At 29.4% G+C, this 13983-nt stretch overlaps 1 protein-coding gene across 1 annotated transcript; it reads right to left on the bottom strand.

Annotated features, from left to right (window-relative positions):
- Window positions 1-384: 384 nt before the first annotated feature.
- Window positions 385-11434, bottom strand: LOC113391149 (recQ-mediated genome instability protein 1-like). The gene is made up of 9 exons (XM_026627110.1): window positions 11304-11434; window positions 10938-11125; window positions 10787-10868; window positions 8204-8322; window positions 7983-8135; window positions 4939-5168; window positions 2949-3107; window positions 624-836; window positions 385-546 (listed from the first exon to the last, which is right to left on the bottom strand). Exons 1-9 carry the CDS (start codon window positions 11381-11383, stop codon window positions 385-387), a joined length of 1386 nt encoding a protein of 461 aa, XP_026482895.1. The 5' UTR covers window positions 11384-11434.
- Window positions 11435-13983: the final 2549 nt, after the last annotated feature.

Below are 13983 nucleotides of genomic sequence, written 5' to 3'. Positions count from 1 at the left end.
AGCATTAAGGAGGATGGAGAAAGCACTGTCAACATTGAAGTACGACAGAAACTATATTCTGAATTTTGAAATTAATAAAATTACATAATTTACACAACTATGTATAATACCGTTAAAATCAATGAGTGAGCTTGAGGAGAAATTTATGTACAAAATTTTTAAGTTGAAATATAAATGTTTGCATTTATGTACATATACATACATTATTATTATTCTGGAAAATATTATTAAATCTAATATTATTCTAGAAAATCTTCACATAAACTGAACCAAAATAGCTTTTCTATAAATTATATATATTATGAGTATTTTTATATAAAAATTGTAACTATATTTATATTAAGCGTAATCAGGTACTTAACAATTAAAAAAATAATCAAATCATCAATCATAATTCCTTTTATCTTCTACTAGTTTTCTGTGTTCACTTTGTAATTCGTTTAAACTAACTATAATTGATGGCTGATCTGTTAAAATTTGTGGAAATATTTTAATCTCGGCTAAAAAAATCTTGTTCATAAAATCTTCCTTCATTCGTTTCAAACTCTGAAACAATTAAAAAAAAAATTTCTGATAACATTGGTTGCAGAAATATTAATATTTATTAAACTGGGTTTAATTACCATTAAAAGATCATTAATTTTTTCAGGATTATCCTTCAGTTGAATTTTTAATTCGGCCATTTTTTGTGAATCGTATCCAGTGTATTTGCTGATTAGGTCCGAGTCTAATTTTATATCCATAAAACTAGTGGAATCAACTAAATAGTCACTTACACGAACTAAATTTTTCCATTCATCTTCCTCCATACACAGTTTTTCTATAAACTTTTCTATCTATAAAAAAGAAACTAGTGGTACATCATGTCATAAAGCAAATTGCTGGAACTTCTTGTAAAGTAATTTAAAATTTTTAAAAGCTTTTTTTAACTTTCCGTAAGGTAAGTTACAGTAATGGGCCAAAAATCGAAAATGAAAATTTTTGCATATCTTCACGTTTCAGAGATTCCTGAACATTTTGGTACACCTCAGAAAAAATGGATGTGTGTGTGTGCTGATACATTTTTTCGACGACGTTTCCGACAGTTCAACCGAGTTCAATGGTTCAAAAAACATTCGATTCCTATTGATAGGAAGATGTGCTGATTAGTTTTTGGGAAAGGTCGGTCCAACCATTTTGGAGATACGAAGCAAAGAGCGTAGAAAATGAAAAGTCGGTTTTTGTGAGAAGTGGTCATCAGTTTTTGGCAAAAGAGCAGGTCCAGACGTTTCGGAGATACGGGGCTAAATGCGTAAAAAATGGTAGTTTTTGAGAAAATGAAGCATCCGATTTGAATGATTCAAAAAACCTTTTGCTTGTGTTGACGAAACGATTGTTTTTGGGAAAAGCAATATATATATATATATATATATATATATATACTTTTTTTTTTCAAAATTCCAAATTCTTTTTTAATATGTTACGCTCCAACTTCCATACATGATGCTACTGAATTATACTGAATACTGTCAAAATGTCATGTATTTGCTGTGCTTTCAAGTGTTTCACACATAAACTGCAACGTCACCTGTATGTTATGAAGCTGTTACAGAAGAGCTCTGTTATCTAAGATCGCTTTTTTGACATCTGTGCGGTTTCTAGGTTAGGTTTTCTATCTAATAACCTGAGGAAAACGCCTGACTTGTGCAGCAATCACATTGCTGTTAATAATTTAGAACAAATAAGTATGAAAAGTTCTTCAGAACAAAGCCTTGCCATAACATTGGTCAGCTGTGCGTCAGAATCGGTCCATCAGTTTATATAATTCTTAGAATTATGAGACATTCATTCTATCTCCTCTTCGAAGGGAATCATTAAGTTTTGTTTATTATTATTATTATTATTTTATTATCTTATTATTTCTAATATTTTTATTTTGTTATATTTATTATTATTTGTACTTATTCTTTTTATTCTACTTTATTGTTTTTCTAGTATTATTTTTATTATTCACAATTTTTTTTTATTGTATTTATTAATTTTATAATTATTATAATCATATTAATATAGATATCATTTTAATGAAAATACTGTCCTTTATTTTGTACTATATTTTATTTATATCTATGTTACTACTCATTTATGTTACTAGATGTTATATTATTTAACAGTTGTAACAGATATTGAAATTAAAAAAAAAAACTTTTCATGTAATCTTTTATGAACATCATGCAAATTTTAAGCTTTTATATTTTGTCTATAATCAATATTAATAGTTACAGTATTTATAATAATATATTTGAAAGCATTTAATATTCTTCGAATATTTTATTGCAGTATGGGAAGTACCAGCAATTTGCATTAAGACACGATGCCATACACCACTAGCTTTTGAAAATTTTGAACTAAATATCGAAGAGCGTAAGCGCCGCGTTGCAGAGTAGTAGTTAATTATAAATCTTAAATTAACAACACTTCTGAAAACTGTTAAACATTATTAATCGTGAAGATATGTCAAAATTTTCATTTTCGATTTTTGGACCATTACTATATCCTATGGGGCAATTCTGCCGTAACAGAGCTCATAAAATAGAGTTGTCATGGCAACGCTCTCTTATGCTTGTACTTGGTATTGAAAATTATAAAAATGTCTATCTATTTGCCGTACGATCAGGCGTATTTTACATATATAAAAACAAGGAATAATCTTATGATAGCACAATCTAGAATTCATATTCCATAACATTCTTCCTTACTTGTTTATATGTGAACTACGCCTGATCGTACGGCAAATAGATAGACATTTTCATAATTTTCAATACGAAGAGCACGCCTAAACAAGCGTTACCATGACAACGCTATTTTATGAGCTCTGTTACGACAGAATTGCCCAATTGCACTACAAAAACTTAAAAATGATTTCTGAAATGGTTAATTCTTATATAAAAAAAGTGTGTGAAAAATGTTACCTTGATAACAACTACGAACATTTTAGGCTTCATTATCATAGATTGTATTTCATCAACTTGTTTGAAGAATATAACCGATTTATTGTTAAGTTTGATGGGGTACGAAGGATCTAATACATTTTTTGTTTCTTCTGGCTCAGGTTCGATCTGTGTGCATTCCTAAAATAAAGGAAAGTGAAATCTATATATTGTCCATCAGAAGTTAAACTAGTAGTAAGTGATACTTTGCCTTATGACAGGTTGCATGAACTTCCTGACATCGACTTAATAAGAAATCAAGGTATAAAATTATCAGTAATTTATATACTACATACAGTCTGCACTAATACAGTATATGAAATACTGTGTTAGTGCAGACTGTAGAGCATTATAATTTGAGAAACTATTGCAGATTTTTTAATTTCGTACATTTTTTCTACACATTATAGCAAAACAAACACCTGCCTAATACATACATAAAGTATTTTCTAAAAGCGCGTCCAAATAATTCAAATTTTATTTAATCTATATAATTATCCCTCTTTTCATAGGACTATAATATTTTAGCATATCCGTTACGAATAGGTGCTCTATTTTTTTAACTTTCCGAAGGAGATGTTAATGTTTTCATCGAAAAATCCGATTCACTAATTTTATGTTTACTCGACGTTTCAAGCCATTCTGAATCGAATGACACCAAATTTGGAAAAAGTATGTGTGTGTGTGTATGTGTATGTGAACAGATTTTTTGCCGTAAATCGACGTTTTCTCAAAAACGGCTGGAACGATTTCAAAAATTTAAAAGCAATTCGGTGTATCTCGATGAGAACTTTTGTTTGTCAGTTCTGTGTGACGATCGGTCATCCGTTTCTTTGTGAATAGCAGAAAAGTGAAAAATATTTTCGTCCACGTTTTAGCCCGCAATTCTGAATCGATTTTAAAAATTCAAAAATTGTTCAAAAGATATTGGTTGGGAATCTTGCAAATTAGTTTTTGGTAGAGATCGGCCGAGACGTTTTCTTGTAATAAAGTGTAAAATTTTCGACGATTTTTATGATTTTTTTTTACGGTAGATACCATAGTCTTATAGATCATACTAAAATATTACGGCCCTACGGCAGCTCCTTTAACTTTCAAATTTCGTCAAATTTTGCAAAAATTAGTATCATTTTTTTTGGCGTTTGTCAAAATCAGACCTTTGATCGACGTTTTCTCAAAAACGCGTGAACCGATTTCAGAAATTTGTCAGTTTTGTGCGATGATCTGCCGAGCCGTTTCTTTGTAATTTGAAAAAAAGTGTTAAACTTTGTAAAAAAGTTTAATCCGATTTTTATGGAACTTTTTTTCTTACGACAAGTAGTTTAATTTTAAAAATTCATCAAATTTTGAGAAGATGAGTTGTTGTTTTGATGTTTGTTAACATCAAAATTAGATGATTTACTTGGTCCTAATGATCATACTAAACCATTAAAGTCCTACGGAAACTGGTTCAATTATAAAAATTATTGATTGTTGAAAATTTGCTGTTAGAAAATACTCCGGGTTAACATGTCCGTTCGTTTTCAATTATGTGTAAAAAATCCACTCGAAATACTTTTAATCGCTCATAAATTAATTTATTGTTTATTGATTAAGTCAATTATTTACACATATCGGGAAATTCATGAAACTTGCCTCAAGGCAAAATACCAATGCCAACTAGTTTTAACAAATATGTGGCGACCAGATGGCGAAGAAATCAAAAGTCACCAAAATCGAAGAAACAGTACTACCGATTTTTGTCAACAACTAATCAGCATGGTACCCTAATGATATATATCAAATAGTTTTTGAATTTTCTAAATTGGTTTAGAATTTTTGGCAAAAACATAGACAAAAAGCGAAGCCAACAACAAGAGGTATAATTTAAAAAATAATTAAAGTTTTGATAGGAGGTTCATGCAACTTGCCTCATAGCAAAATGCCACTTACACTAAATTTTCTATTAAATACAATCTATGAATATAAATACCTGAACTCTCATAAAAGTCTTATCCAAATCAACATCAGGGGCATCATTAATATTATGCAAATCAAATTCTTCAAGAAATGCATCAGCTAATGGATCATCTAATAAAATATTGGTTTCAAAATTGTTTACCACATTTGTATTTGATGAAGTGGAGATTGTACTTGCTTCACGTGTATTAGAATCAATTATTTCGGATTGTAGAGGCTTTATGGCAATATTTCTATTATTCTCTGAAAAAATAATGATAAAATAAGTTTTATTGCATAAACTTAGTAGCTTGAATTACTTAAGAACCTCGGAATGTTAGATACCTAGCTGTAAGTCTGTAAATACTTGTAAATTGATACCCTAAAGTTGTCTCAAAACCTACATATGGTATTGACACCCTACCCTATGTAGGTTTTGAGACAACTTTAGGGTGTCGAATCGATATACAAGTATTTATAGACTTACAGCTGGGTATCTCGAATTCCAAAAGCACACACACATGCAAATTTTCTGAGGTATGCCAAAATGTTCAGAAACCTTCAAAACGTCGAGAAATGCAGGAATTTTCATTTTCGATTTTCGGCCCATTACTATAACTACCCTACGGGAAATTAAAAATAATGATTTAAATATATACTATTAAACATAATGAACAAAAAAAAACTTACATAAATACAAATTAAAGAAAATTTTTCATTTTCACTTCATCCAATACATTAAAAAATAAGTGTTAAAGCTGAACAACCCTTGATAAAATTATTTTTTTTATGTAAAATTGAGCTTTTTCATATGTTCAAAAAATCTAAATCGAAATTTAGGCAAAAACGTTCACTAACAAAAATTTAAATAAAATGATGTAATTACTATAATAATTCTTACGAAATAGAGTTTAGTAGTAAGAGGGTAAAAATATAGGGTTATGTGTTTTATACGCATCATCTTAAATATAAAATGCCTCTGTAATGATATATGTAAATAAACTCCTCCTAAACGATTATTCGGATTTTGATAAATCTTTCTGAAGTTTATTAAAGGATTTTTTTAAGATGTATGTTATTAAAAAAATATAGTAATATTGTAGAAATAAATGGAAAAAAATTGCAAAAAAAAACGACATGTCATTGTTTGACATTGAAAATATTTGAGACATTGTTCGGCATTGTAAACAAATGAAAATGGTCATCTGCCAAAAGTTTCAATTTACTTATGAGCCTAGACAATATTGGAATATGTATAATAAATTGATGACTAAGAATAAGCAGAACGAAATGTCTACATTATTACTGCAAAAAGCAGGTGAGATGTGCCAGAAATTAAAATAATATAAGATACAGTATATGTATGACAGATTGAATGATACACATATGAACAGGATTTGACAAATTAATTCACTTAAAATATGAAATTAGGTAATAATCAGGGCCGATCCTAACTTGAATGGTCTTTTGGGATTCGGATATTAAATTTCAATATAGTTTTTTATTTCAAAATAATTTCTTTGCAACTTTTACTAATCGTTGCACAATATTTTAAAAATACGTTAAAAATTTCACTTTAAAACAACAAATCGGAAAGATGAATACATACAATTCAGCCCTTATGATATCAATTAAGAGAAGTTTAATATGCAATTTTGGATATCTTAATTAATAAAAAATTAAATTAAAATAATCTAACATGGAGTACCAGTGTTATGTTATGGTTATGTTCAATAATGAGAGAATAAATCGCTTATAATGCCCAAAATAAATAAGTAAAATGTTTCAAAAGCCAAATATTAATTAGTGATAATAATTTTAATAATAAACTGTTAATAAATAATAATAATAAAATAATAGGGGAGGGGGAGCTAGAAAAAAAATGGCATGCGAGGTCCGAGGACCCCAGGCGCCTGGTATATTAAATTATTACCGAGAAAAGAGGAATTTAGATATTATAATTACTAAAAACCAGTTAAAATATGATACGAGATTATAAAAATTATAGGCAACATTATTAGAGCAATTTTTTGGGTGGAAAAATTCAAGGAAATATTGTACTTTTGCTGCAGATACTATATATTAATTTTTTCTGAACTTGTTATGCGGTTTAAAAAACTTCAATTTCCAATATAGTGTGGAAATTAAAACTTTGGAACAATAAATTGAATAAATTTTTTTTATGTATAATTGAGCTTGTTCATAAGCTCAAAAAATCTCAAACAAAATCCAATCAAAAACGTTCACTGACAAAAATCGAGATGAAAAATGATGTAATTACTATAATAACTCTTACAAAATATGGGTTTGTGGTAAGAGGGTGAAAATATAGGGTTGTATGTGTTTTTAGATGCATTATAAAATAATAAAAATTGACCTAAAAAAAACTTTGGGGTGGCCAACCCCTACCACTTGGTTTCAATCAAAATATGCAAAAACCTGTCCGGGGATATACCTAAAAGTTTCCCAAATTTCCATGGCGATCGGATGTATGGTTTATGAATTCATAGTACATACAGAGACAGACATATGTACATTCATTTTTATATGTCTAGTCTAGCGATTGGGGAACTTTTTCAATAATCACCCCCACATATTTTTGTCTAAGTTGATATAACCCCCTTAGCAAAAAGAGATTACTTCCATACATACAACTATGTAGAAAATACAGTAATTATTAAATAAAAATATATACTTTTTATCCCCAATAATCCCATTTTTACTCCATTTGGGGTCATTTACCCCGGTTCTCCAACCACTGGTCTAGTCAATAGATAGGAGGGATATATGGAAAATAAACTAAGAATTTTGAGACTTGTCTAACAATGTATAATACTTCATAATGTGTTTTTTTTATAGAAATATCGAATAGTATGAATAGTTGGTCAAACTTAACTGTACTTTGCATTCGGCATTTCTATAAAGTTTGAGTTCCGGGAAAGTATGGATGCAAATTTAAAGGAATCGATAGAAGGTCACTACAAGGAGTGGACTTAAATTGGCTTAACACGGAAAACCTCACCAGATCAAGACACCGGGTGGATTGACAGATTGTAATAGCAATCTGTTATGACTTACTTAATAAACTACTATCTGCTGACAGGTTTATAGACTTTAACAATGTATTTATCACAGAATTCGGTTCCAATAGTGTCTCAACCTCACCGCCAAGGAAAGTAACATGATGATTTTCCAAATATAACATCCCACTAGAGCTAACATTTATTGGGCCTGAAATGGAATAAAGAAATTAATAAATATAATCAGTAATATTTAGCATAATTAGGTGCAGATGGTACCTTTTAAAATTATTTTACTGCCAGGTGCTGTGTTAAGTGACAAACACTTAATCTGTCTATATTCCATAGCTTGAATTTCTTTCGTTCCATCAGATAAAAACAATTTTAGGACTCGTGAACTGTTTAAAAAATAGAGTAATTAGGCATAAAATTACACTTCAAAGCCTATTAACTTCCAAAAAGAGAAGTTTATGTTTTCGCAAAAAATCCGATTTGCTAATTCATACGATAGTGACATTATTCTTAAGTTAAGAATTTTACTTATATATAAGATTATTAATCTAGAAAGATTAATAATCTTATATATAAAATTCTTCTGTACGGGTGTATGATTTGATATTTCTCCTAAACGGTTATTCGGGTTTTGATCATTCGTTTTAGAGTTTGTCAAAAATTTCCAAAAGATTGAAAACATTTAGCTGAAATTGTGAGCCTAGATAATATTAGAATATCATATACAAAAAATGTAATGTCTATATTATTATTGCCGAAAAGCAGCTGATATAATCCAGAAATTATAATAATATAAGATACAGTCAACAATATATGTTTGGCAGATAAAGTTATGTAATTCAGTTAAATAAAAAAACGCAATAAGTCCAAAATTGTATATACATAAATTTTTTGGACTTATGCATGTAGCATTTTAGTTTACTTTACTAAATTATTTAACAATAGAATAAAATATTTCTACTTATTAAAAAATTGATTTAGAAATTAGATTCTTATGCCAAAAATTAATTTGTTTGGCATTGGACATGGAATATTTATCAAGTTGATCTTAGATTGAAGAGTGCTCATATAAACTAGATTTCTCAAATTAATCCACCCAATGTTTGAACATAAACAATAATGTTTATTAAATTATTAATAAAAAAATTTACTTTAGAAATTATAATTGCCAAAAAGCAACTAATATATCATACAAGATTATAAAAATTATAGACCAAATTATTGAAGCAATTATGTTGTGTGGTAAAATTAAGTGTGATATTGAAACATGAAAAACATCTTGAAAATTAAAAAAAAAAATTAGGTATAACCTAGCGACAAATTTTAAATAAAACTCATTCATTTGTTCGCTAAATTATATCTAAAAACATTATTAAAAAAATTTCATGCTATTTCCGTACAAAACTTTGATTGAATTGCACACTATTTAAAAACCAATATTAAGAACTAAAACTTGGAGAAAATTGTTTTTTATCAATTTGGAACCATTTGAGCCCTTGGAAGCAAGAAAATTAAAAAATGTCCATATTAAGGACTACCCTAATACGTGTTTTGTGTGTTTGCAATTTTTCATCCACGTTTTCGGGCTACGGATCAACCGATTTGAATTGTTAAAAAAACATTCGAGTGATAAGGAGATGTGCTGATTAGTTTTTTGCAAAGGCAGGTCCAGCCGTTACGGAAATACGGAACAAAAGGTGCAAAAAATAGAAATCAAGTTTTTGAGAGAACGGAGTATCCGATTTGAATAATCCAAAAAACATTCAATTCGTAATGATTGCGGGAAGTGTTGATTAGTTTTCGCAAAGATACAGAGCTAAATGTACAAAAAGTTTTTGAGAGGACTAAGCATATGATTTGAATGATTCAATAACTTTCTGCTTGTATTGACAAAACAATTGTTTTTGGAAAAAAGAATTAATTCAAAATTAATTTTATTTTTTGCAAAAAAAATTTTTGTTGTATATCAAAACTAATTCAGATTTTAATTTTAATTCTGACTGAAGTTCTAAAGCTCATTTATATACTTTAAATAAATAATTTTAACTTTGTAATTCAGTTTATATAGTTCTTACAAATATTAGACAAAGTTACAGTATTTATAATACTCTATTTGAAAACATTTAATATTCCTCGAAAATTTCATTATGGTACGGATAGTTCCTGCAATTTGTCTTGAGGCACAATGCCATACACCACTAATTTTGGCTTTTTTTGTGGCCTCTAAAAAAATGGCAGTGTGAAAATTAGTCATAGCCTCAGTGATGAAAAGTTGATTACCTAATCAAAGCAATAATCAATTAGAATTAGGATTTTTTAGTGCAACACGTGATATCACAAAGAAGTTTCATGTACCACCTAAAAGAATTTGCATGTGCTTAAAAACTCAATACATTGGTTCCAAAACTGAAAGAAATGCATAATCAAAAAGAAAATAACCCATTTTTAACTGACAATGAAAAACGGGTTGTGTACATCAAGCGAAATGGCCATGCAGCAGTTCATATCAACCAGTTAAAAAAAGCCGATAGTTATCAGAAGAAGGTTTCGATTGCAGTTTGAACTCTTATTACTCATCGGAACGATTAATTCCCATGTCTACATTCACATCCAATAAATAATGACATAGACTTGCACCATCTTATCACTTTTTGTTTCGATATTTGAAAAGCTCCTTGAATGGTAAATAATTCAATAATCATAATGAAATCAAATTGTATCAGATTCGGTTTATTGGTTATTTATATGAAATTATGATGTTGCTTGGAAGATGCAAAAGTTGTTATTTAGTGCTATGAAAATATTATCTTTAATTAGACAAAAATCAGTTGATACAATGATCTAACTAACCTTTTCTCTTTTTCCATTTCCTCTTCGGTCTGTTCTACTGGTAAATTGTACAGTTTTTGAATTTGACTATATGCACTTGCACCTATTTGACATAAGTATACAATTAATAAACTAAATTGCATTAATAAAAATTACTACAAAGAATATTTACTTATATCAATTAATTTCTGGATCTGTAATACAAAACTTCCAGGAAGCACTTTTGTTGTTTTATCTAACTCCGGAAGAGAATTTGATGTAGTATCAGCTAGATCATTTAACAGCCATTGTTGAAAAGCTTCTTCTTGAAGATTTTGAAGAGACATATTTTGGTTTTCAGACAAGAAATATTCGACACATCTGTAAATGTAATAAATATTATCTTCTATCTAAATACTTATAAGAAAACATTTCAATAGTAAAAAAAAATTGAATATATTTGCTTGTAAGTAATTACATTGATTAACAAGTTCTTAACCGTTTTTATTGACAATGGTAAACTTGTCTGATACCTGTTTTTTATGGAAAATTTACTTACTGTGTCAACCAGATATCTTGTATTTTAATATGTTTTTCATTAAACCATTTTTTGACATTATTTACTTGATTAGAAAGCATGTTCGTTTATTATTTTAGTAGACCGTTGATAAAAATAATCTTTTAATTTTGACATTTATGAAATGAAGACCATAGATAAGAGAGTAAGTAGATCTGCCGACTAAGTTTGCTTTAGCCGGCGAACAGAGTAGCCAACACTACTGTTTTAACCATAGATAACTTTAAGTTTTATCTTTAGACCTACTCTCCCGTAAGTTTTTTCAGATTTTTTACCGTAATTCGACGTTTTCTCAAAATCGGCTGGACTGATTTCAAAAATTTAAAAGCCGTTCGGTGTAACTCGATAAGGACTTGTGAATAGTTAAAAGTTTTTTGTAAATAGCAGAAAAGTGAAAATTTTTCATCCATGTTTTTGCCTGTTATATTTTACTTGTTATCCGTTTCAGGATAGTTGTAAAAATTATTAAAATAATAAAAAAAAAATGTTTTTGCCCGCAGTTCTGAATTGATTTTAAAAATTCAAAAACCGTTCAAAGGGTATTAATTGGGAATCGACCTGATTAGTTTTGGTAAAGATTCGTTGGCACAAGTAATTAACTGTTGAAACATTTTTTTCGACTAATATTGCAAATTATATATATATATATACATAGCTGGGCACCGTTAATCAAAAAGTTAACTTCGTTAATCGTTAATCCGCTACAAAAAAAGTTAGCTTCGTTAAACGTTAAAGCGTTACATTTCGGAATAATTAACGCAAGTTAACGTTAATCGTTAATCCGTTAATATGTATAGAATTACATTTTTATATTGTTGCGTTAGTGAACTTAAAAAACTTATTGGTTTAGGTTCTGGAAGTTAACAGGTTATGAATAAAACAAAATACTTGTATAATTCAAATGTGTAATTCAACCCCTTAATGGCGCGACGCGCTTTATGCACACACCGTGATAATAACGCTATTGGTCAACTTTCTGTTTTATGATTGCATATTGTTTTACAAGAATTTTTTTCTAAATAAAGGGAAAGAGTTTTTTTGCGAAAAATAGGAAACGCGCGACGGGTTAAGCGTCGGGCATAAGGTGCATATTCCCCTTCATGAACATTAACATGTTGAAGTTCTCGTCTGAAAGCGAGGCTCGTTTTGGTGTCAAAATGTCTTTACCCGTGGAAAACAAACGTTCAACTGCAGCGCTTGAGGGTATAGCAGTATTGTATTTAATAAATAGATTTATGAATATCTGTTATCCCAGACGAATGCAGCATCGTTGAACAAGTCTTTTGAACATGTTGGCACTGTTCATCATTCACGAGTGGTCCAAATCTTTTCTCTATGTCATTTAATAAGGCATTGGCTAAAGCTGTGCCGTGCGGTAAATAGTAATAATTGGCAGGGCCGTGCCTGGGTATGTGGCCGCCTGCGTGCGAGCATATAAATGGCCGCCCTTAAAAATAGCATAATAGGGAAATATCCAATATGTTCTCACGAAAAAAATCGTCTTGTAATTTTCAAGTTTTCTCGACATTTTAAGTCATTCTGAATCGTTTGAAAGCCGATTTTTGAATTTTCGGCAACGTTTTCTCAAAAACGGTTAAATCCAATTCAAAAGTTTAAAAGTCATTTAATGTAACTAGATAATGACTAGCGCCTGTCAGTTTTGTGCGACGATCGGCCAAGCTGTTTCTAATCAACAGAAAAATATAAAATTTATTGTACACGTTTTAGCCAAAAATTCTGCATCGATTTTAAAAATTCAGGAACTGTTTGAAAGATATCATTTAGGAATCGTGCTGATTAGTTCTAACAGATCGGTCGGTTCGTTTCTTCGTGTTTAATTGGTGAATATTGCTTTACGATGATATTTATAAAACTTTTTTGGCGATAGTGATCATGGTCTCTGAGATAACTAAATATTTCGACCCACATTAAGTCATTTTAATTTTTAAAATATGTACTATCAAAGATTGCAAAAATGAGCGGCGCTTTTTTACGTGAGTCAAAATTTCATCTTTAGTCGACATTTTCTCAAAAATGCACAATCCCATTTGAAAAATCGTCAAAATTCGTAAATTCGATAAGCACTCGTGCTGCTTAGTTTTGCCTTTAGAATTTTCAAAAAAGTCTCAAATTTTTAATTAGTGAATTGATTTTAAAAATTCAAAAACCATTACAAACGTTTTCCATTTGAGAATCTTGCTGATTAAATTTTGTCAATAATCGACGAGTCGTTTTTCAGTTATTGATTAACAAATTGCTTTGGAAATTTGGGTCTTGTTTTTAATTTACTACAGTTTGTTTCTTGTTCAATAATATGTAATTTTTAAACTATTTATAAAACATAACTAATATTTTTAAAAAATTTGTACAAAATTGAATAATCTGCGATAGTTTTTCACATTGCAATGTACTCATGAATTAATATATTTTCATCGTTAAGTCGATTATTAACACATGTTGGATACTTCATGCAACTTGATTTAGGCAAAGTTGCCACTTACACCAAGTTTATAACTTATAAATTATTTAGAAACAGAGTCGCATTCAATAGGGCCGCCTTTGGCTGATTTTTACTACGGTATTTTTGGTCTTTTAGATATATACAGCGGACTTTACGGCAGCGAATGAGTTCAGCGGACTTTGAGCTTGGCCGCCTCTTAAT

The sequence above is a fragment of the Ctenocephalides felis genome, unplaced genomic scaffold (genome assembly GCF_003426905.1).
Source record: "Ctenocephalides felis isolate EL2017-DRISC unplaced genomic scaffold, ASM342690v1 CF-g0.4_SCAFFOLD_00845, whole genome shotgun sequence".
Taxonomy (NCBI): domain Eukaryota; kingdom Metazoa; phylum Arthropoda; class Insecta; order Siphonaptera; family Pulicidae; genus Ctenocephalides; species Ctenocephalides felis.
This window is presented reverse-complemented; position numbering and strand designations above follow the sequence as displayed.

Coding starts and splice junctions, on each gene's coding strand:
- LOC113391149 (XM_026627110.1), bottom strand. CDS start 11,383: ATGCTTTCTAATCAAGTAAATAATGTCAAAAAATGGTTTAATGAAAAA. Junction 8,323..10,786: donor GAAATGGAAAAAGAGAAAAG/GTTAGTTAGATC, acceptor TTTTTTAAACAG/TTCACGAGTCCTAAAATTGT. Junction 5,169..7,982: donor AGCAGATAGTAGTTTATTAA/GTAAGTCATAAC, acceptor TTATTTTTTCAG/AGAATAATAGAAATATTGCC.